The sequence below is a fragment of the Python bivittatus genome, unplaced genomic scaffold, assembly GCF_059951505.1.
Source record: "Python bivittatus isolate LINGU-HERP-01145 unplaced genomic scaffold, Pbiv_v1 ctg000070_np1212, whole genome shotgun sequence".
Classification (NCBI taxonomy): Eukaryota; Metazoa; Chordata; class Lepidosauria; order Squamata; family Pythonidae; genus Python; species Python bivittatus.
This window is the reverse complement of record NW_028277034.1, coordinates 32,866,417-32,891,150: the sequence shown is the minus strand read 5'-3', so window position 1 is coordinate 32,891,150 and position 24,734 is coordinate 32,866,417. Positions and strand designations below refer to the sequence as shown.

Genomic DNA, 24,734 nt, shown 5'->3' with positions numbered 1-24,734 from the left:
ATGATGGCTGTGGAAACAGGCAAGTTAAACACACCTCATTCCAACATATTGCAAGGCCACATCTCGGCATTCAAATGTTTGATTAACATAAAAGGGGAACGGTCACTTACTCTGTGTGTCTTTTCTTGCTGTAAATTGGACACTCCCCACAAAATACAGAATCTAACCCATAAGTCCATTCCATAAAGGCCACAGGAAAGGCCCAACTCACAACCAGAGTTGTCCCTCTTATTTTTCCATAACATTAATTATTTTTACCTAGATTGGTTCCTGCACCCTTGCATCCCCTATAAGAGATAGTTAATTTCAGAAGGCCTATCCCAGCTGCTGTGCAATGAATATTATGACTGTGCTACGTACACTGGTTTTTTGTTGCTAATGTATCCCTGGAAGGAATCCTTTCTTAACCTCAAAAAGGTACCCTATGTTGAATATAGGGTTCAAACCTGCATTAAAATGGGCTTCTTTAGGATACTTTTTCACCAAGTTGAGTGTTCCTCCTGCAGCCACTGAATTATTGGTAACTACAACTGAGTGTTGATGGAGAGGAAACCTCATAATATAAAATATTTCTTGCTTACTTCTGTGGCTATATGGTTTGAGAACAGACTGCCGACAAATCTCATGGAAAGCCTCAGAAGTTATGTTTGACACAGCGTTTTCACTGCAAAAAAAATAAAATCATGCTTCTTTAAAGGAATATTTTGTTGACCAGCAGAACTTTCTACTGCAAGAAATGAAACAGAGATGAATTGCAATAGTTTATGAGATAAATTACAACATGTAACATAGCAATATAACTAAGTTTCACAGCTAGTTATTGTACTGAATGTTTTTTGAAAAACACCAAATTTTATATGTGATTTATATGTGGACTAATATACTGTAAATGATTCTTTTCTTATGTCATGTGATATTGTGCATGTTTTCTTATGCACAGTCAATTAAAATATCAAATTACAGTATGCTATAACACAATGTGAGTCATTATAATTAATATATGATAGAAGATTATATGAACCCATATGTTTTTTTCTGTTTTTATAATGATTAAAGTAACCTATTCTGCTGAAAACATGGGACCCATGTAATAATGGCAAGAAATAAGTCAAGCAACATGCATTATCTGTGCTGTTCTAGACTGCTGTATTCTATGTTCTGGTGGAATATGTGGTGGTGGTATTTGCATGCGTATATACACAAAAATTTTGCTTAGAATAAAAACCAATATTTTAAAAATATTTATATTTGTTTAGCAACCTACAAAAAGAAGTAAAAGGTTTAGTACTGAACCCCCAAAATAATAGTGCATCTGTCTGTCTGTGGCCCATAGGCAGAATCTGCAGATCCTAATGTCTGATACATGCCCTGTTCCATCCTTTGGATAGGAATGATTAGTTTACACTTAACTGAGATCTAAGATAAGTTTGTATATGTATTAGTTATTTATGTATTTATGTATTCGTTATGTATTCGTTATTTATTAGTTATTATAAGCAGACTATAGATTATAAATGATGGACTAGAAGAAACAGAAATTAGAATTAAAATTGCTGGGAGAAACACCAGCAACTTCAGATATGTTGATAATATTATTTTGGTGGCTGGAAGACTTAAGGAATCTCTTGCTGAAGATAAAAGAAGACACTGCCAAAATCTGTGTGCTGCTTAATATTAAAAGAAAAACAAACCAAGATTGTGTCAACAGAGAGCCAACTCAGGGAAACAAGGGAAGAAGTTGATTTTATCAGCCCAAACTCAAATATTCACAGGGATGTGATTATAGCCATGAAACAAGGAGATGTCTGCCACTGGAGGGTGGGAGGGGAACAATGACAAAATATTGAAACACAAAGCTATTACCCTGATGGCAAAGATATGTATGGGGAAGATTGTATCCTATGGCTGTGAAAATTGGATCATCAGAAACCCTAACCCTAAACAGAGAAAAAAATGATGACTTGAGTGGTGGTGTTACAGAAAATTTTTGAGAACTATTTGGTGCAAGATGGATAAATAATTTTTTGAAGAAAAATCTTGAAAAAATTGAAGGCAATAGAAGAAGATACCAAAAAGATAGGTAGCCAGATGGTATCACCAGTGACACAAGCATGAGCTTACAGGAATTCATAAAACAGTAAGATAATTCTGATCAGATGATGTATCCTGGGTTGTGAGAAGTTGGGAAAAAGAAATTATTACAGATATTCAGTGACTTTTTTGTTATTTCTCATGAATAGTAAAATAACTAATAGAGGTACAGTGAATTTTGTCATGTTGAACAAAACTGTCTATGTTCCAAAGTTCTGTATTAGTCTATGGGACATTTATTCAGTTACAACATTCTATTTTTTATAACTATCATTTTTCTAAGGGAGATGTCATTCAATCTTCAACTCTGCTTATAATATGCTATTTTTTATTATCAGTTTGCTTGTACATGAATACTTACTGTATGTATTATAATGGTCTGTAAAAAGTAATACTTTGTAATAAGATTTCAAGTTTCCAAAGACTTGAAAAAAGGTTATGATTTTTAGTATGTGAAGATATTTTCTGCCTAATATTTATTACATACAAATTTGGAACATTGAAACTTTTACTATAAGATTTTGGAATTATCTATGTAACATAAACAGCTATTCATGGGAACCAAAATTATTTTGTCTACTGTAAATTATAACAGAGATTAGAGATTTTATGATTTAAATTGGACACTAGAGAGGACTAAAGATTCCAGGCAAAAAGAAAAAAAAATGTATAAATCTACTTTTGGTTTGGATCAGTATTGGGATTTACAAACTGACACAAAATGCTATAACATTTGAAATACTAAAGGAGATATTCCAAGAAAGGGCCACAATACCAACAATATCAGTAATGAAGTCTGGTTCTATGGATAGACTATGTTTAAAAGATGTTAATGAAGGAATGACAGATGTGGAATAAATCTTGTTTAATACAGAAATAGAATCAGAAATATTGGATTTTTTAAAAAAATGTGGATTAGAAGACAGAGAAAGCATTTAAAGTGGAAATACAAGTGTCAGGCCAAGAGAATGACCCAGATGAGGACTCTTTACTGGATGTATAAAAGAAGCTGGCTGAAGTTTTAAAAATTAAAGGGGAAATGCAAATGATAAACCAAGAGAATGACCTGGATAATGTCTTTTTATTGGATTTACAAAAGAGGTTTCTTAAAGCCTTGTTCGTTATGGGACAAAGAAGAATTTCAGAGGGATCAAATCCTACAACAATATTTGAATGAATTAAAGATTAAGATTTTCAGAAGTAAAAGGAAAGAATATAAAGTTGATTTATTTGATCAAGATTAAAATAAGACATGTTTTCATAAAGTTCTGGCAACCCTTTATGGACTTTTTGCTGATGCCAGGATTGAACAGTTGATGTCTTATGGATTTGCTTATAGATAAAGGATGGGTTATGGGAAGAAGAGATATCTGTTTGTAATATTATAGGAAGTGAAGAGCTACCTCTGATGAAGGTAGCTGATGAAGATTTATACCTCTGATGAAGAGTGGAAGTCATGATTTCTGTAGAAAGATATATAGCTCTAGCCAGGATTTGATCACTTTCTCTCCTTTTTCTGTGTATTGCTAGGTAAAGCTCTTTTTTTCCTAATACAAACTAGTGAATTTTGTGTAATTTCAGCCTTTGCCCATTCTTCAGGCAGAACAAGAGGATTTTTATTTTTTTTTAGTATTTATAATCTTCTGAGCTATAATAAGTTGAATCTTTTTTGAGATTTTGCCAGGGAAATTCCTCTTTGTAGCAGATCAGAGCCATCTTATGGTCTGTCTGGACATTTCTTTTGCATTTTCTTGTGTATTTTCTCTTTAGCTGCTGATCTTGATCAAGATAACTTTGTAACACTTTTTCTATAACAATAAACATATACATTTTAAGGCTTAAAGAGAGGGTATGTTTTATCTCTTCTTTTTTGTAATAAAAGTTAATGCTGTTTATCTCTTCTGAGTTTTGTCCATCTCCAAGGAAATCCTTTAGCCATCTGGGTCTAAGTTACACAGCCAAGAGGTTGCATTATAGAAATAAGTCCATTCTTTCACATTTACCTTTTAATCACCAGAAAGGCAGAACAGAGTACAAGAGCTCTCTGTCATACACATCAGGATTGGGAAAGGGTGCTAGGTGAAGTGCCGGTTGGAAGATAGGTGGTGGATCCCTTTACAGCCCAAGAAACTAGGGAAAGTCCCTTCTGAGCCACTTGCCCAACCCACATTCCTGCTGTAGGCTAGGATGTGAAGACCCAAACGACTTCTGGGAGAGAAGATATGGGACATTCAGCAGTCCATCCTCAGCTTTTTTGCCAAGCTACAGAGAGAATTTCCACCTTAAACTATGTTTTAGTTTGCAGCATGCTCAGAAGATGTGCTAATGTGGTAATGTCTCTTTTTGCAGAATCACTATATAGATGATATTTCTATACTGTATTTCTAACGCCATGTTGAATCTGGTAGCTATTCTGATGGCATAGTGGTGGCATATCTCAAGTAAGTGAAAGCATGGAGATAGGTTTCTGTAATGGTATGTGGGAATGACCTTAGAAGACAGGGTAAAGAGACACAGCCAAAGGAATGGCCAGATAAAAGGCTATTTAGCCCACAGCATGAATGTGGGTGAGGCAAGCAGCTTAGAAAGGACCCTCCTTAGTTTCTTGGGCTGTAAAGGGGATGGGGGGAGAAATGTACTTTCAGACTTGCAAGATTCTGTTAATGTAACTTTACAGTAAAGAAGAATTAGCTCATCTGGCTGTGTTTCCTGTCTGGTCTATCTTGCAAGGCTAACAGTTTCTGAATGTATATGCTATTATGGTGGACAACATACAGTATACTGATGGATGACTTGAATATGTATCATAAAGTTTCTGTGTTATACAGTATAAGTCTATACTGCAGTCAAAGCTTGATAGATAGTCTTCCTTTTAAAATGTGGACTTACTTTATTTTATATTTGGGTATCAACTTTTTAACTTTTTATTTGTACCATGATCTTACTAGCATGTAATTACCTTATGTCAGACTGTGATCCCATAATAGGTCCTTACCTAAAATTTGAAGATCAAGAAACTAAATTTTTATAGGAAAAGAGATACAAAATAGAATAACATTATTTTCTATACTAAGTTTAGCCTGGAGTAAAAGAAATTATCCATATATTACCCTTTCATATAATATAGTCTTTGAATTTGTAAAGCACAGCAGAATCTCAAACTCTTAGTTACTACAGCTGAGAGGTACACAAAGCACTTGTAATTAATTCTATATCCCAAAATGGCAAGTATCAGCATGTTCTCCCTACTTGTTTCCTTCGCTAATTGGCACCAAACTGCTAACGATTATTTATTTCACACAGCATAAAAGTCACACTTAAATAAGGAGCACATTTTGTATCCTCACCCACCTAATTCGGAATAATAATATTTTCTAGAACAGCTATTTTTTCCCTATGTCTTTGTGTTATTCTATTTAATCATAATTAAACTAGTGCGTGTGAGAGAGAGAGAGAGAGAGAGAGAGAGAGAGAGAGAGACTAGACTGGTTTAAACTGGGTATTCTGCTTGGACTATGAAGCTGTTGCAAAAATGGGAGGATCATAACATCTTCTGCTTCAGTATATAAACACTTAGAACAAATGTTTGTCATGACAACTGAGAATAAATACTACTATGTCTATCTCTGGTTTTTTACAACAAACAGTATCTTGTCCTTACAGATATTTCAAAATGCTATTAGTATTTATACCATAACTGATTTGATAATCTGAGTGCTAAGTTAGAGAACAGATAAGAAAGGGTCATCAACATGGCACCTATGAGCACAAGGCACTCTCAAAATTACAGGTAGCCCTCGACTTATAAGGATTGGGCCAGAATTTCTGTCGCTAAGTGATGCAGTTGTAAAGCGCTACCACATTGCTTAGAGACAGCAATCCCTGCAGTTCCTGTTGCCATCATTAACTGAATCCTACCATCATTAAGTGAGACAACTTCCTGCTAACTTCCCACAACCAAAGTCAGTGGGGAAGCTGGTAGGAAATTGTAAATCCCAGGCTGGCAGGCAAGTAAGTGGCTGCTGCAGGATAGGGAAGTGAGTAAGGGGGTGCATGAGGGTGTGGGGGAGGGTTGTGGAGGGTGCACAGGGATGCGCTAGTGGCTGGCATAGTGCAAGTGCAGAAGGGCTGCAGAAGGTGCACAGGTGGGGGAGACTTACCCTAGTGACTTGTGACCTTCCCTGTTGGCTTCCCCATTGACTTTCTGGGAAAATCAGCAGGGATGATTGTAAATGGCAGTCACATAATCGTGAAGTGCTTGGCAACTGGTCGTAAGTGCGAACGGGTTGCCAAGCACTCAGATTGCAATCACGTGACCACGGGGGTGCTGGGACGGACATAACTCTGAGGCCAGTTGTATCACCATTCATTCAGCACCATTGTAACTTTGAACAGTTACTGAACAAATGGTCATAAATTGAGGACTACCTGTAAATCACATTTTAATATGCAAAAAAAGAAAGAAAGAAAGAAAAGTCAAAATCTTGCATGATTGCATATGTGATGACAAGTAAGTATACTTGCATAAGAGAGTTAATTTTATTTTTTGACATCTGTGCTATTTTCTTACATTGTGCAATATCAGGTTACCTGAAAAAGTTTATGACTTCTGAGGAAGATTACTTATGTCCTAAGCTACAGTGTTTAAGTTATATAAATAAGAGTTTCCCATCTTTTGCCAGTATCTAATTTCTTGCTTACAATCTGCAACTCCCGCCCTTTTAAATCTTCCCTTCCAGTCTCTAATCTGTAATTGACTCACATACCATTTTTCCTTACATACTAAGCTTCCAGTAATAATAAATTCACACACTTATGTTCTGTACTTAAATTAAGAGAACTGTAGCAGCATGATACATTCATAACCAAAATGTGGATCAAAGTGACTTTTGATTTCTGTAGATCAGGTTGTTATGGAAATAAGTTCATCTTTTTTTCTACTTAAATGGTTGCAAGATGATCTGTCACAATGTAAATCAGGAAGGAAACCAGCTTTTCATTTAATAGTGCATGGCTCATTAATAGACATCAGTTAATTACTTTCCCATAAGCCTAGATGCAGTACACTTCAACTTCTATAAAAATCCTAATGTCTCAGATGCAGAGACATCACAATTCCTTTTTAGATGATATGACAGAGTAATGCAGAAAAATGTTTTTCCTTGTTATGCTTATATTAGGTAAGATTTGCAGGGACCCTAATACTGTTCTTCTGGGAAGCTCAAATGCCAATGAGAATATGTGGTAACTTTAAGGATGGACAGCAAGAATTAGCCACCATTTTAATTTCCACAATACAGGGCAGGAGAATATTGGCAGATAGACACAAGTCTCTAGTACTCTAAGACTAGCCTAGTTAGGTGCTAGGCTAGAAAAAAAAGTAAGGGGGAGCAGGGCAAGGTTCAGTAATAGATCTTGCTAGGATCCCAGCAACTGCCAAAAAATGCTAGGTAATATTTAGGGTGTCCACAGTATAGACTTTCCCTATTTTATGATATGGCACCACGTTCTAATATTAACATTAATGATTACACTATTTATTGCACAGCTACATCAAATCCTGAAGTCAAATCATAATTTTAAAGATATTTGGTGTTTCCCAATTATGAGTAGAAAATATTTAAAACAATATATGGTATAAATTGTTACATTTAAGGGATATCTAAATACTTTGCCACAAGATGATGGAGATGCAATTATTTTAAGAGCATGGGATCGAATTATAATTTAAGTTTAACGCCATAGAGATTGAAAGTATTATATGTATTTTTAATATGGCACAGAGATTTCCTAGAGAACTTTTTCATTTGCATAATTCAGCTACATTGGAAAGAGTACAAATATATACTCAGCTGTTTACATTTAAAAGATATGATTCATGCATACATCATAATTTCAATATTTATATTATATGATGTGTTCTTTAGAATAAGAGCAATTTATGATAGGTCTCTCAAATGAGCAATGTTTATACGAAGTGATATTAACTGAAGACATTTATGTAATCAAGTAGACACTGCATCTATCTATCTATCTATCTATCTATCTATCTATCTATCTATCTATCTATCCATCCATCCATCCATCCATCCATCCATCCATCCATCCATCCATCCTTCCTATCAGAAATGGACAACCTACAAAAGCTTCCACTGATGTCCAGATGAAAAGCTCTGCTATATCTGAATTATACAAAGATGAGAGGGAATAACTGCTCTAGACAAAATTAACCATGACATTAGCTACTAAAATTATACTCCTACTCAGAATTAGAGGCAAAATACTCCATTTACTTAATGGATCTAAGCCTCCTTAATTCTGTATTTGATTATAGCCTATGATTCTTAAAATTACTTGACAGGAACAGTTAATCCCACAGTATGGAACAAATATGGTCATAGTTATGAAGCTCCAAATTTTACGTCATTATAATAGCACTGGGGGCATTACAAGAATAATTTAAGAATAGAAATCAGTTCTAAATTATGGTTTGCAAAGTGAGATACTGAACTTCATGAATACTGTGGAAAACAAATGCTTATTTAACACGCTCTTATGTGTTAAGAAAATAAAGGTGGGAAAAACACCCTCCTCCTGATCGTTTCTTGTTATTAACTGTCTCTCAGCCCCATCTAATTTAAAAGGTGTGGCCATGATTAAAATAAATGCCTCAGCAAAAGCTGACTGCTTAAATAAAATAAATATGAACATGCAATATGCTGTGATTGGTTGCCTGTAGAATTAGCGAATGACACTTCACGTCCAGCAACCATCATAATGGCAAGAAATACACAATTTAATTTGTGAAGATGCTGTGAAGAATTATAGTTTTGTAGTTGTGGCAGTTTGAATAAGTTCACTTGCCTACTTGTATATACATATCCTATATTGTTCTTCAGCAGAATTTAAGGCCTCAACAGTATGGTAATACATGTAATTCTGTTTAGAGTTACATTGTGCTATAGATTTTGCGGTTTTAAAATTTGTACAGATGCTGTCATACATGTATATTTTCAACAGTGTTGCTCTGCATGGTAAGGTTTCTATCCTAGAGGGAAAGTTGAACCAGCATTGAGTAAAAATCACGTATTGTAAAATGTAACTGTGCAAAAAGAGATATGATGATGCTTAATACAATTACAGTCTGCAGTTAAGAAACATTGAACATACTATAAGCAGGCTAAGCAATACCTTAAGCATGAATGGGTTCCATCATGCAGTACATTAATAAACTGTCCCAGTCATTCAAATGGGAACAGCGCATTCAAATCTGGCAATATCATACAATTTTATACACAAAAGATTATTTGGATAGCAATCCCTGCATAGTAAGATAAGGAAGGTGTGCTTGCTTACCTTATTGGACAGATTGATCCTTTTAGCTATTGTCCAAAGCATCCTCAAAATGTATTTTATTTGGAATGAATATGTCAAAGTATCACATCCAAGATGTAACATCAGAAGAATACTTAGTCTGATATGTTACACCAGTCAAGACTTTCTGTTTCTCAGTGAACATATGATATATTTTGCCAAAGCTGACAGATTTGGGCATGTACTCGTATGAAGCTTAATCATAGGTATGACCTCAGAATAGTTCTATTACATTTCTCCGATGTAAATGATCTATAATATTTAATCCATATATTTATGTCTGGACAAGTCTACAGAATATTAGCGATGCATTTACTACTTATGTAGCATCAATATTTATATTAGAGCTGCAACTACATAGTGCTTGAGAATGAGAAAGAATAAATACTTCCTTAGAACTTATCCCACCCAAGAACTCAAAGAAATAAATGTTCTTAGCTGTGTCTAACTCTGGTAAATGGTTAGGAGTGGCCATATTTAATTATAATAAAAGTGAATCCTACTTCAAGTCAAGTTTGAGTACTAGCAAACTCATATAGATACCATAGTTTTCTTTGCAACAATATGGAACTGGTCTGCCATTGCCTTCTTCCAGGCTCTCCCATCAAATACTAACCAGATACGATCCTGGTTAGCTTTTCAAAATCAGCCAAGGTTGGCGAGGTGCTGTCACTTAGTTAGGTTTAAGTTCAGTACCCCCATTGCACCTTGGAGATAAAAACACAGCATGGGACAATTGCAGGTAGTAGAGAGACAATGCATGTAATCAATACTTTGCATTTGGTAAGCATTTACTGTATTATTATTAGCTAGCTTACTCATATTCACCTACTCTTTCTCCATAGGGTTTGGAGAAGGGATACCTACCACATTCAGCAATCTATTCCACTATGTTAGAATTCAAATCCCAATTTAAATCCATGAGAACAGTCACTGAGTTTATATATTATATTAAGCATAACAGATTTGTTTTCGGCTTAGTTTGATATGTGAACTCATTCATTATGGCTTAATGTTATGTGTAGATCAGACCACTCTGGATCTGAATCCAACTAGTTTCTCAGGTCCTGTCCCCTCACAGGTCCTGTCCCCATTTGCAGTTTACCACAAGATTATCATGCTGTGACGACTCCAAAGTCTCTCCTTGTTTGCAAGATATTGTCCTTTTCTTGCCTCCAGCCTACAAGTAAAATACAGTTTTGAAATCAACTTCTCACCTGACTTCCAACCAGGAAGAGGGGAGGAAAAGTCTTCCACTATTTTATTTGGAGGAGAAGAGAGGAAATATTTGCAAAACTGTGTATTAACACTGTTCTGAAAATGAAGATCTTATCCTTTAGATGAAACGTACCTATTTTTCCTCACTGCAGTGTTCTGAAAATAACATGTGACATTACAGGTAGTCCTTGACTTACGAGGGTAATTGGGACCAGCATTTCTGTCACTAAGCAATGCAGTCGTAAAGCGTGACATCACATGATCGCATCACTTAGGGATGGCAATCCTGGCACTCCTCGTTGCCGTTGTTAACTGAATTCCACCAGTTGTTAGCCAAGGACTCACCCCAATCCAAGCCAATCTGGGCTTGGTCCCTCCCAGCTCTGAGCCACGGTAAGATAAGGAACTGCCTCCTCTTCAGCTCCCCCATCCACCTATCTCCCCCCATTTCTGCCCTTTTGGCTGCCCTGCATCCTGCGTTGTGGGGCAGCAAGCAGGCCCAGCACTGCACAGCTCTGGGGCTGCTTGCCACGCTGTGGCTCGGGCTTCTTGGTGCACTGTGGCTCTGGGGTTGCAAGAAGCCTGAGCTGCAGTACAGCATGAAGCTGCAGCTGTCCCTGGAAATGTCAGCCACTCCAGCCCACTCCAGCCAGCCCCAGCAGCACGGTGCAAAGCTACAGTTTCCCAGGAAGCCCTAAAAGGACGGCATGAAGCTGGAGAGCCCCAGAAGGCCTCTGCCACTCGGCCAGGTAAACCAGACAGGAAACACAACTAGATGAGCTAGTTCTACTTTATTGTAAGGCTGCATTAACAGAATCTTGCAAGTCTGAAAGTACAAATCTCCTGCCCTCCCTAGTAGTTAGGGCGGGCCCTTCCCAAGTTTCTTTTTCTGGTAGTTACTCTGTTGCAGACTCCTTTCTCTTTTATCTGATCGTTCCCTAGGCGGCATCTCTTCCCCGTCTTCCAAGGTCACCCTCACATTCCATCACATCGACCTTGGGAAGAAAGCCAGCAGCTGCTTCGCGAAGGGCCAGGCTGGACATGCTTGGTCAGCAGTGGGAGCAAAAAGACAGCAAAGGTGACAGGGGCTGTGGAGTACAGGAAGGCAAAAGGGCATAGATGCGGGGGGGGAGATGGGCTGGTGGGGGTAATTGAAGCGCCCCTGCGGTTGACTGCAGGGGCACTGCAATGGCTGTAACTTTGGTGACTGGTTGTAAGTCCCTTCGTTCAGTGCCATCGTAACTTTGAATGGTGGCTTAGCGAATGGTCATAAGTTGAGGACTACCTGTAAAGTAGTTTTTTGTTACTTGTTAGTTTCCCTGTATTTGTCAGTTTCAGCTACTACCCACTCCCCCTTGAAGTAAGAGTTTCTCCGAAGGTCATCCGTTTCAGTTAACCCATTCTACAGAACCTAGCTAGTTTCAAGCCATGGCAGGGTATGGTGCTGTCTCTGCCCTATCTATCTATCTATCTATCTATCTATCTATCTATCTATCTATCTATCTATCTATCTATCTATCTATCTATCACACTATCACATTTTAACTTGGAAGATGGGAAAAGGGGTGCGGGAAAAACAGCAAACTAGACAAAAGAATCCTAGGAAGATCTCAATATGTGCATTTTCTGCACGTTTCCACCTGTGCCCGTTAATCTTCCCATTTTTTTCTGGCCTATTCTCTTCAAATAAGCAACACTGTTCAATCCTTGCCTTCTACAAATGAGTTTCACCCCACCAGGTTTCATAATAGCGTTCTTGCATTAAGATTTCCAGGTTTTCCAGTTTGTTCCCCACACTCTGTATGTTTTTTTTTTAATTTATTGCAGATGTTTTAACTCTGAAATGCAACTATTTAGGAACACTGAATGGAGACAATTGTTGTACAAGATTTATGAAACTGAAAAAGAAGCACCTGGAGCTTCTGTACAGCTTGTAAGGCAATTATGCTTTTCATTCTTTGCTCCACCTCCACTGACAACGTGGGATGTGTGTGCACGTGCATGTGTTAATCTGTTCTTAGAGCTCCAATGAATAATTTAACAATCATTACACAGATTACATCAAGCCTAAACTCACTGGTTCTCAGTTATTATTAAGCTGTCTGGAAATGCTCCTGGAATAATTAAAAAAGACAAAGATCATTAAAAGTTATATGCGTTGACAACAACAGCATAGCTGAATAATGACTTGTTTAATTTTTATTCCTTTACAAAGGACAATTTTAACTGTACTGTACAATTTTAGAGTGGCTATTGTCTGTGGAACTGAAGATTTGGTGTGCAAGCCTATGTATGCTTACTCAAAAGTAAGTCCCATTCTATGGAGGCATTATGCTGTCACTAAGCAAAACATCATGTGACCACAACAGGCATATAACCTCACTTCCACTATGGTTGTTAAGCAAATCATCGTGGGTCGTTAAGCAAGGTATCATGTGACTGTGACTTGAGATTTTATCGCTGGCTTCTCCATTGACTCTACTTGTTGGAAGCCAGTCATGAAGCTTGCAAATGGCAATCACATGACTGCAGGATGGTGTGATGGTTATAAATACGAGGACTGGTCATAAAGTTACTTCTTCAGCACCGTTGTAACTTCGAATGGTTTCTAAACAGGGCAGTCCTTAAGTGAGGTCTACCTGTAATTGTTTAGGATTGTTACACTTATGTAACAGTAGATCAGTCTTAGGATGATTTCCACTACCAAGTTGTTCCAGTTTGACTTATAGTCACTAACCATTTCTTGAGGGCAGAAACACACAATGTTGTCCTCTATACTATCCAGCTCACTAGGAAAGCAACCTCTATTTTTACTATATTTTTGCACATCAAAAGTAGCTTTTTCCAACTTGTACCAACACAAGTAGTGCTATCTGAGTTGGCTATAGCACATTTCACTGTACAGTAGTAGACATATGTTTCTACTCTACCTGGCTACTGTGCCAAGGGCAGAATGCCCCTCTCCTCTGCTCACTAGTCCATGGCCATTTGTCCTGGGCTGTGGGGCTGCCTGCTATCTTCTGAAAGGACCTTGAATGGTTAACCTGTTTTGTTTTGGGTTTTTTGGTTCCTCCTCATTTCACCAGTAGATTGATGAAAACTGTGGTTGTTTAAAAGTTCACTGGTAGGATGGCGAAAGGTACTTTGCTTTTTACTATAAGTTCATGAAACAGAAACATGAAAAAGTAAAAGTTTTTTCTTTTTCTTTTTAAAGCAGGTGAAATTGACAAGAGTGCTGCCACTTTCCCCTTCTAGCCCAAGTGACATTAAATAATGATAAAAATGTGGTGTTTTCTTTTATTTCCTTAGAAATACAAGTTTACCAGTGGACACTCCAGACAGGAAGATGTCAAGTATCAGGGGAAAGGCCATACAAAAGGCCATCAGTGGACACCCGTGTTTCCTCAAAGACCAACCCGTGGAAAGGAAAGGGATTGATCCTTGCTTTCCTGGCAAGGGTGGGAAGAGTAAAGAAGCAGGGGAATCCATCAATCAGGTTTGGATAAGCAGTTGGGACAAAGTGCCAGGCTATCACCTTGCCCAAAGTGGGCAAAGAGGCTGAAATCTGGAAAGGGTTTTCTTAAGCCAGCTTCATTTTCAGATAATTTACTTATAGGAATCAAGCAACTTAAGGCTGCTGTGGGGAAAAACCCTTTTGACTTAAAAAAGACAAGAAATAACAAAAGATCTCCACTCACAAGTGTATGTTTGTGTTACATATTTTATCAGAGAGACCTATCCTTTGGATTTTAGAAGTCTTCCCCCCCCCCATGCCCTTCTCTGAAAACACTGCTAAATAGAAAAAACTAGAAACTAGAAAAAAAAACTCTAGAATTTTAAGCAGTTGTGAATGTCCTGTCTCTGCAGAAAAAGAATAAGTTATTGTTTCTTATACTGTATCTTCATTCATTTTTCATATTAAAAGAAAACATATTTGGCTCCTTTAAGAAATGAAACACAGGATTTGCAATGAAACAAATGGTGTAGGAGGCAACTAAGCACATGCCTTATCTGAGCAGGCAATTTAAGTTTCGAGTGAGCCATTTGTTTGTAAATAAGTTGCCATCTCCTTGTGATGTACAGTACTAATATTGCAGGGCAGGCATAAATCACTCCTACTCAGTCATGGCTATCTCGGCACTGATATCTCATTTTCTAAGTGCTGGAAACCTTAAAAACAAAACAAAAAAAGTGAAATAAGACCTGCACTAGAAATTCTAGATGGTCTTACATTTTCTCCATCTCTTAATTCTGAGTGGACCTTGTTGCTTGATTCCAGGATAAAACTCTGGAATTTCTCGGCTTATCTAATCTGACACCTCCCTAGATCTTCCGGATCGTCGAAGGGGATCACCGAGATTTGTGTAACCCAGATCTGGTAGGCTTACGACTTCTCAGCGGGTTTCAGTGGGAAACCCAATTTCTTTCTGTTTCCTCCTCCGAGCTTTCAAAGCTATTCAGAAAAGTTCCTCTCCGTTCTTGCCAGCCAACGATACAAGTTCTTTAAAAAAACAACAACTATGGACTGGATTACATCTTTTAAGGGGAAGCAAAAACCATAAAAGGACCGACCTAACGTTCCTTACGAAGCAGACGTTTCATAAAAGAGACGCTTTACGGCTCAAACGCGAATCATTTCCTTCAATTTTGCGGCCGCCAGTTTGCGCCTGCGCGGTGCCGTTAGCGAGGGTGCTGCGGAAGAAACCATGGCGGAGCTTGAGTGAGTTTTGATACGTAGCATAATCTGTTTCCATCTCTCGGTAGGGCGGTGTTCCGATAAATTTGTGGGATTGTATATTCGTAATTAGACACTTACGAGAACGGTGGGTGAGTTTTCGCTGGATCGGTGGAGGAAGGTCGTTGTGGGAAAGTCTTGATTTCTTGGAGGCTGTGCGTGGATTCTGATGGAATAGGAATGTTTAGTGGATTGAGAACGGGTGGCTTAATTGCGTGGCGGGCCGGAAGGAGAAGGAGCAGCAGAATAAAGTTGTTTGACATAAAATGCTGGCTTCTTCGGAGAAAAAAGCAGTAGGTAAAATCCCTGTGGAAAATCGTGTCAAAGAAGTAATTCCTGATGCGTTTAACTATAATTTCGACAGACAGAGGTGTCTATTTTTGCCTTCCCTCCCAAATGAGAGTTTAGATCTTGAGGTTTATCATACTTTGTATCACCCAATGAGCATCAGTGGGATTTAAACTAACTCCCAGGGATCCTTGCTAAGTATGAAGGTCTGTAAATAATAGATTGTGTGCAGGGAGTGTAAAATAGCTTCTTTCTTTAAATGCAAATACACTGAATTACACTAAATACATGCTGTTTCTTTAGGCCCCCAAAGAAGATTCCTTTGGTGCCAGAAAACATCCTAAAAAAAAGGAAGGTCTATCAGGCGATCAAGGCCACCCAGGCAAAGCAAGCTCTACTTGACAAGAGAAAGGTAGGGGTCACCTAATGTGGGGCAGGCCATGCTACAGTGGGGCAAAAAAGTATTTAGTCAGCCACCAGTTGTGCAAGTTCTCCCACTTAAAAAGATGAGAGAGACCTGTAATTTTCATCACAGGTATACCTCAACTACGAGAGACAAAATGGGGGAAAAAATCCAGAAAATCACATTGTCTGATTTTTAAAGAATTTATTTGCAAATCATGGTGGAAAATAAGTATTTGGTCAATATCAAAAGTTCATCTCAATACTTTGTTATATATCCTTTGTTGGCAATGACAGAGGTCAAACGTTTTCTGTAAGTCTTCACAAGGTTTTCACACACTGTTGCTGGTATTTTGGCCCATTCCTCCATGCAGATCTCCTCTAGAGCAGTGATGTTTTGGGGCTGTTGCGCGGACACGGACTTTCAACTCCCTCCAAAGGTTTTCCATGGGGTTGAGATCTGGAGACTGGCTAGGCCACTCCAGGACCTTGAAATGCTTCTTACAAAGCCACTCCTTCGTTGCCCGGGCGGTGTGTTTGGGATCATTGTCATGCTGAAAGACCCAGCCACGTTTCATCTTCAATGCCCTTGCTGATGGAAGGAGGTGTTCACTCAAAATCTCACGATACATGGCCCCATTTATTCTTTCCTTTACACGGATCAGCCGCCCTGGTCCCTTTGCAGAAAAACAGCCCCAAAGCATGATGTTTCCACCCCCATGCTTCACAGTAGGTATGGTGTTCTTTGGATGCAACCCAGCATTCTCTCTCCTCCAAACACGACGAGTTGAGACCAAAACGTTCTACTTTGGTTTCATCTGACCATATGACATTCTCCCAATCCTCTTCTGGATCATCCAAATGCTCTCTAGCAAACTTCAGACAGGCCCAGACATGTACTGGCTTAAGCAGGGGGACACATCTGACACTGCAGGATTTGAGTCCCTGGCAGCATAGTGTGTTACTGATGGTAGCCTTTGTTACTTTGGTCCCAGCTCTCTGCAGGTCATTCACTAGGTCCCCCCGTGTGGTTCTGGGATTTTTGCTCACCGTTCTTGTGATCATTTTGACCCCACAGGGTGAGATCTTGCATGGAGCCCCAGATCGAGGGAGATTATCAATGGTCTTGTATGTCTTCCACTTTCTAATTATTGCTCCCACAGTTGATTTCTTCACACCAAGCTGCTTGCCTATTGCAGATCCAGTGTTCCCAGCCTGGTGCAGGTCTACAATTTTGTTTCTGGTGTCCTTCGACAGCTCTTTGGTCTTGGCCATAGTGGAGTTTGGAGTGTGACTGTTTGAGGTTGTGGACAGGTCTCTTTTATACTGATAACAAGGTTAAACAGGTGCCATTACTACAGGTAACGGGTGGAGGACAGAGGAGCCTCTTAAAGAAGTAGTTACAGGTCTGTGAGAGCCAGACATCTTGCTTGTTTGTAGGTGACCAAATACTTATTTTCCACCATGATTTGCAAATAAATTCTTTAAAAATCAGACAATGTGATTTTCTGGATTTTTTCCCCCATTTTGTCTCTCATAGTTGAGGTATACCTATGATGAAAATTACAGGCCTCTCTCTCATCTTTTTAAGTGGGAGAACTTGCACAATTGGTGGCTGACTAAATACTTTTTTGCCCCACTGTATAAGACGTGGTAAAATGAAGACCCTGGATTGCTTTTGGCAGAAATATTCTCAGACAGGCCAGCTGTGACTATGAGATTAAGCAGAAGCAAATACCGAGGATTTTTTTTAAAAAAAGAACCCCAAATCTAAAATAATTTGAAAATCAGGTTGGCAAACAAGGTTTGAGTTGACTGGAAAAATAGATGCAGTATAAATGGGACCTAAGCCGTATCATCCTCTCTTTCTCTGTGGGTTTAAGGAATTGATGCCATATTTGGTGAGTTCTGTGGTTTATCTTTGCATTTTATGCCTCCCTCCTCCAAGAATAGGTGCTGTCTCCTGTCATTCTCTCTCGCAGATTGATGCTTACATTTGACAGAACTTTAACCCTTCCACTTTTCATGTTCCTTATTTATAAAAGCCTAGCTAGAATAATCTTCATATGGTGATATGAATCATGATGGCCTATTGAGATTCAGTTTGGTATAGTGACTAGGATCCTGGACTAGAACTGGGAGGGTATGGATTTAGTCCTCCAGTAGGAACGAAAGCTGAGTGCTATGCCTAAGTGATGTATTTTCATAAAGATATGGAACACTTTTAACCATGTTAATTTTTGCTATAACAAAACTGGGTTTTTTGTTTCATCAAAACCCAGACATTGTATTTTATTTTTCACTGTAGCTGTCTGGCCCCATTTGTAGTTACCCCTTTATCCCTTTTCTCTCTTATCTAATTGACTGTAACAATTAACCCTTAGACCACTATCACTGGAAACTTTTTAAAACACTTGGATCTTATTAAAACTGCAGCATATAAATATCAATGCAGTGATTTAAGTATAAGTATTTCCTTTTTTTAGCATCGGAGTGGAAAACAGATCACATTCAAACGCCTTGAAGTTTTTTTGGGAGACTCTCGGCGGAAACACAGAGATGATGTCCGTCTGCGGCGCATGGAACATAAGCCTGGGCAGCTGATAATGCCTGATGGACACAAGCTGGCATTTGCTGTACGAATTGCAGTGTAAGGAACACTTCATTCTCTGTATAATTATTTTAACAGCAGTTTGCTTCTACTGCTTTTAAATGTACAAAACTAATAGTGTGTGAAGTAAGTATGGTATGTTCTCACCAATAAGGGAGTTGGAGATTGTAAAAGAATTATCTAAGTGGCTCATTCCCCTTGAATTGACATACTTTTGAGAAGAAAGCTCTTTCACTGACAGTTGGAATTGTTAAGGACTAGCAGGGAATTTATTTAGAAAATTAAAATTGCAGATGGCTATAATCTATTCTGTATGTAACACTTCTACCATTATATATTTTACTGCATCTGGCCTTATGGCTATAATAAACTGATTTGATTTGATTGTTCTGCTAGAACGCAGACCCACATGCTCAGATAAAAGGCTACTTTTTATAGGACTAGTGAGCTTGGGAAAGCGGAGACCACTCTGTGGTGGTAGAAAAGGTGACAAATGAATGATTTGCCATGCTTAGCATAGGCAAGCATTCCCCCTGACCCCCAAATTGAGCATCTTCTAAATCCTAGTGCAGCAGTACACATTACAGTGATACTGATAAATCTCATGGTAGCACTAAAGATTATTAACTGAGTACTTGGTTAAAACTGAGTCCTCAATTCTAAGATTTACACCAGTATTTAAATATAATTTTCTGGTTTTCAGCTTCTAACATGTCAAACCTTTAAGTCGGGCCACTTTATACTCAAGCTGGTGCTTTCTATATGGTTTAACTATAATTTCTAGAATTCCAGATGACATGGACTTTCTTTGAGCTAGAGTCTCAAATCATTTGGAGAGTATATAGTTGGGGAAGGACTTGAAACCTGTAATTAATAATTGCATGTGGCCTTTCAAGAGATCTAGCTCTGAGAATAGCTATTGAACTAAAAGGATTTTAGTTTTGTGCACCATTGGCAGATACCTGTTTTTTTACTTTGATGGAAAATTCATTCCAAGATGCAGATTTATCTAATTTGTTTCTTTTGATTTAGAATTAAAGGAGTAAGTCATCGAGTGCGACATGTGATACAGAGGCTGAGATTAAGAAAGATTTACAGTGGCACATTTGTTAAATTGTCACCAGCTTCACTAAAAATGCTGCAAACAGTGGAGCCTTATGTGGCATGGGGGTTAGTATATCTTGTTCTTTATTATGTAGAAGTCTGATAGATGGTGAAGCCTAAGAATGATAACTTAGTTCACAATTGTTCTTCAATTTTTCTCTATATATTTGTCTTTTAAAAATTAAACTTTTGGATCATGCTATACCTATGTTACCTTTGGAAAAATTATGGTCTTCCGGAGGCTAAAAACCTGGACTTAAGTTAGCCAAAATAGTAAGTGAAGTATAATTAGAAACAGATGTGAATGTTTAGTGATTATTACCAGGCAATAAACTGGGATATTCTGTGCATAGTTTGAATGGAGTTGTTTTTGTTATCTGAGGAATTAATGTCTTAATAATATACAGTTTATCTTGGTATTAAACTACATACTAATAGATTACATTCACTATTTTTATTGTGTATGAATTATTTGGGATATTGCACATCTTCAATTACACTCATGGTAATAAATTGATGGAACAATCCAAATTTTAGGCTATACGTCTGACATTGGAACGTTGATGTATTCAGCTGGCAGAAAGAAAATAAGAATGGAAATGATGTATTATCTTTCTGAAAGGGCAGTTTAAGAAGAAATCCTCACAATTGTTCATGTTCTTTGTAATATATAAAAATGTAATGTCTTAACAAAAGTTAGGTTGCAAGAATATATAGTATAGTACTTTCCATTTTGGATCAATTGTTTGGACAAATCATTCCATTAAGAATAGGTTGCAGGTTGTGTAAGTTTTTGTTATTTCTGAAATTATTGTTAGATTTATATTTACAGGTATCCCAATCTTAAATCTATTCGAGAGTTGATATTGAAACGAGGCCATGCAAAGATCCAAAATAAAAAAGTTGCTTTGACAGATAACATTCTGATAGAGGAACATTTGGGTAAGGTATCAAATGGAATGGGATGATGGTGAAGATTGCCCAAAACCTTTGAGTGGTATTTCATTTCTAAAACTGCTTTTTTCTCTCCATAGGAGAACATGGCATTATTTGTCTGGAAGATGTTATTCATGAAATTTATTCTGCTGGAAAATACTTCAACGAAATCAATAAATTTTTGTGGCCCTTCCATCTGTCTGTGGCTCGGCATGCAGCCCGTAATAAAATGGGGTTCCAGAAAGAGATTGGTAATCCTGGATTTCGAGGCAATGAGATTAATCAGCTCATACGTCATTTGAACTAGATCTGGGTAGGTACTGCAGTGTCTTGCCAACTTTTTTGGCACTGAACTTGGCAGGTGGCAGCACACTAGACTGATATGTCAAAACAAATCTTCCCAGAAACAGCACTGGTAAACCATGTCTGCCAAGAAAACAATACAGATGTCTTCATGAAGTCACCAGATGTCAAATTCAGATTAAAAGAGATGTCTTTTTTTTCAGTCTTGGCAGTGGATTCTTTCTAAAAGTGCAATTGTTCAGAAAGGTAGATTACTCTTAAGAAATACTTACTGTGTCTCAAGATTGTAACATTTTAAAATGGTCTTATCTATGACTACAGGTAACAGTAAGGATCTCTATTTCTCATGCTTTCATTGAGCTAAAGCTTTTTCTTTGGTGTGTTGTATTAGCCTTCCCCATCCTTGCTTCTTCTGTATTTTGAATTAGAGTTCCAATAATACTGACTATTGGTTTTGTTTGCCAAGTTCGGGGAAGAGCACATAATAAATGGCCAAATGGATCAATACCGTGGCCAGTTATAAAAGAGAACCCTAGAATTGTTCATACAGGTAGTCCTTGGTTAACAACAGTAATTGGGACCAGAATTTCTGTTGCTAAGTGGTGCAGTTATAAAGCATAATGCCACATTACCGTGCCACTTAGCAACAGAAATTCCAGCACTTTGGGTTGCCATCGTTAAGCAAATCACCATGGGTCATTAAGCAAGACATCATAGGATCACTATTTTGATCTGTTGCTGGCTTCCCCATCGACTTTGCTTGTAGGAAGCCAGCAAAAAAAGTTGCAAATGGCAATCATGTGACTGGGATACTGCAGTGTTGTAATTGTGAGCTGGGTGCCAAGCACTCAGATTGCAATCATGTGACTTTGGGGACACTGTGACCGATGTAAGTACGAGGACCAGCCATAATTGCTACTTGTTCAGCACCATCGTAAGTTTTGTTGCTAAATAAGTGGTTGTTAAACAAGGACCACCTGTATTGTGTTATCCTCACATCAAGATCCTAATAAGCCATGTGCAGAAATGGCAGAGGATTCAAGCCAAGGTTTAATCTATTGAATGTTATATTCTATATAAATCCAGCTGTATTTTAAATATGTAAGTTCCATTTATGTGAAATGTACCCAGTTTTAACCAGTTAGCTCTTCAGAATTTGCAGTATTGTCATAAAGTTACATCTTGCCTACAACTTCCTTTCAGACTTGCTTTCAGTTCATTTTTAACATATTTTAAAGCAGTAGCTTTCTTAGAATTCTTTGTCAGGAAATAAATGTCGTTTAGATGCTTTAAAAAGTAATCTGTATGTTCTGTTTTTCAGAAAAGTGTTTTCAGAGGAAGTTCTGGAAGATACTTATTTGTACTCCATGATGTACATTCATTTTCCAGCAGCTTCTGAGATAATATGGCATAGTATTTTCATAATTTCAGGAGGAAAACCAAGGTAATGGAGCAACTAGGCTTCAAGTGAATTGATATCACTTAAAAGCAGCAAAGTATAATTCTGTGTATTGAACATGGAAAAACAGAAGAATTTGTAAAATCTCAGACATGTGAAGCATTTATGATCCTTGATCTCCAAATTAATATATATTAAAGGACAATGGAGAAAAGATTTAAACCATAGTTCTGCTTCTTGCTTGGAGCTGAACTATATGTACCTTTAGTAATAAAGTGGAAATATTTCTTGTAATATATTTTCTTCCAGTCCAAGCACACTACTGTGTTAACATATTAAGACATAACAAATCAAATATAACTAAACCTGGTGAAATGTTTGGACTTGTATAATATCTAGTACAACTCTGGTTCAGTGTTTGATCAGACTTGATGGCTAGTCCCCTTTTCTAAAATAGACAGTTTTAATCTGTCTATTTAAACAGTTTTAAACAGTCCTTGAACTGTTTGTATGAGTACACAATGAAATACATTTTCTTAAAACTGCTTGTTGAATGGTTTGTTAGTATATGTTGTAACAAATGCAACTTGGAAATTCTTACCAGGACTGATTGAAACGATGTTACTTAATAAGTTTTAACTACTCTGAAAAAGAGATTGTTGTTCCTATTAGTCTTGCTTCTAAGAGACCACAATTAAATTTTAGATTAATTAAACTTAAATAGAAAAACTGAGGGACAATAAGCAATGCAACCTGATGTAAACACTTTCCTACATGTTTCCTACTTGACATTCATGTAAAACTATTTTATAAAAAATTGTAAAATATCCTTTTGAGAGTTCAATTTTTGTGCTTAGAAAAGATAAATAATGCAGTAAAATATAGCTAAGTACTCACATTCCTTTGGCTTAGTTTATATATGATGGGTTGAATCAGGGATGAGCACAAAATAGAAAACTTTATTTTGAATCCAGAGCAAGCCATTATGTTTCAGAAGTTCTGCAGAACTACTTTTGACTCTGTTTGGCAAAACCAAAATACAGTGTTTTGGTGGTTCTGGAGTCCAGTGAAACAAAATCCAGAAAAGGCAAGGCTGGTCTATCAATCCTGCATATTGAAAATTGCTTTTGGTGACTTGGACCTTCCGCTACCAAGGAGGTAGAGTTGATAAAAACTTCAACCTTTTTCAAAGTAATGCTTCATGTTCATCAGGTTTGCTAAAATTGTATTTGATGTAAAACCGGAATTCAAAATATATGTGTAATTTCTGATAGTTTATACTGCTTATCAACAGCCATATTACCCTTAGCTGTATAGGAGTGGCATCTGGTGGAAAGTTCAAGAACTGTTAAAGCACCAGTAAACATAACTACAGTAGCCTTAGAAAAAGTTATTAACACTTGATTATAATAGACAACACTGGGTAGCAACCAGTGTGGCAAATTTAAAAAGTTGCATTTTAGATGTAAAATTTTACATACTGCCTTCGATTTCATAACTCTACAAATGGCAAATCTGACCCTACACTTCATGGACAAAAAATGATCTGGGAGGCAGATTCTTGGGGGCTTTGAAGGTAGTAGTAGTGCTGTGCAATACTCAGATTTAAAGGGAAAAGGAAGCTGGGTCCATGGATACCACACATGTTCCACAACATCTTTTTCCCTTTGAATCTAAAGGAAGGTACAGTAAGGGTTACCAAAAATTGCATTCAGAATCTTTCGATTCCTGAAAAGTGCAGTTTTTGTCACTTTTCATATAGAATCTATCCATCAGATAGATTTATTCCATTCCAGTTGAAACAAATTACTTTATCACCTTGAGTCTCCATTTTGTTCACTTGTGCTAAAATTGTCCTGTTTGCCCTAGAGCAGCAGTCACCACTGCTATATTTATTCATAACATCTTCAAAAGATACATTCCTAACTTGCGGGATGTGTTTGTATCCAATATGCAAATCAGATAGTTTATTTGCAATACACCTCCTTTCACAAGCAAATAGATACTTCACTAATTAGAATGACAAGACCAAATGAAAACTACATGCACATTATTTTTTTTAATAAAACATGACATTTACATTATAAATTCTATTACGTAGAAACCACTGACAGAATTCAGTTGTATATTGAAAGGACAGGATTCTAGTCATAATACTGTATATTTACAAGATGATCTTTCAATTCAGATAACCCAGCTGATACTTTAAAAAAGCAAACTTAATTACTATTGGGTAAGGAATCTTACAAAAGGACACATATACAATGCTATTT

The 24,734-nt window shown here is 37.4% G+C and overlaps 1 protein-coding gene across 1 annotated transcript; it reads left to right on the top strand.

Annotated features, from left to right (window-relative positions):
* The first annotated feature begins 15,248 nt into the window (after nt 1–15,248).
* On the top strand, nt 15,249–24,712 carry RPL7L1 (ribosomal protein L7 like 1). Its single transcript, XM_007428010.4, has 7 exons — nt 15,249–15,403; nt 16,010–16,118; nt 18,595–18,758; nt 19,752–19,889; nt 20,656–20,765; nt 20,858–21,072; nt 22,384–24,712. Exons 1-6 carry the CDS (start codon nt 15,390–15,392, stop codon nt 21,064–21,066), a joined length of 744 nt encoding a protein of 247 aa, XP_007428072.2. The 5' UTR covers nt 15,249–15,389; the 3' UTR covers nt 21,067–21,072; nt 22,384–24,712.
* The last annotated feature ends 22 nt before the right edge of the window (nt 24,713–24,734 follow it).

Excerpts from the sequence above, each read along its gene's own strand:
- RPL7L1 (XM_007428010.4), top strand. Across the intron at positions 16,119-18,594 it reads CTCTACTTGACAAGAGAAAG|CATCGGAGTGGAAAACAGAT; the intron begins GTAGGGGTCACC and ends TCCTTTTTTTAG. Across the intron at positions 20,766-20,857 it reads TCTGATAGAGGAACATTTGG|GAGAACATGGCATTATTTGT; the intron begins GTAAGGTATCAA and ends TTCTCTCCATAG.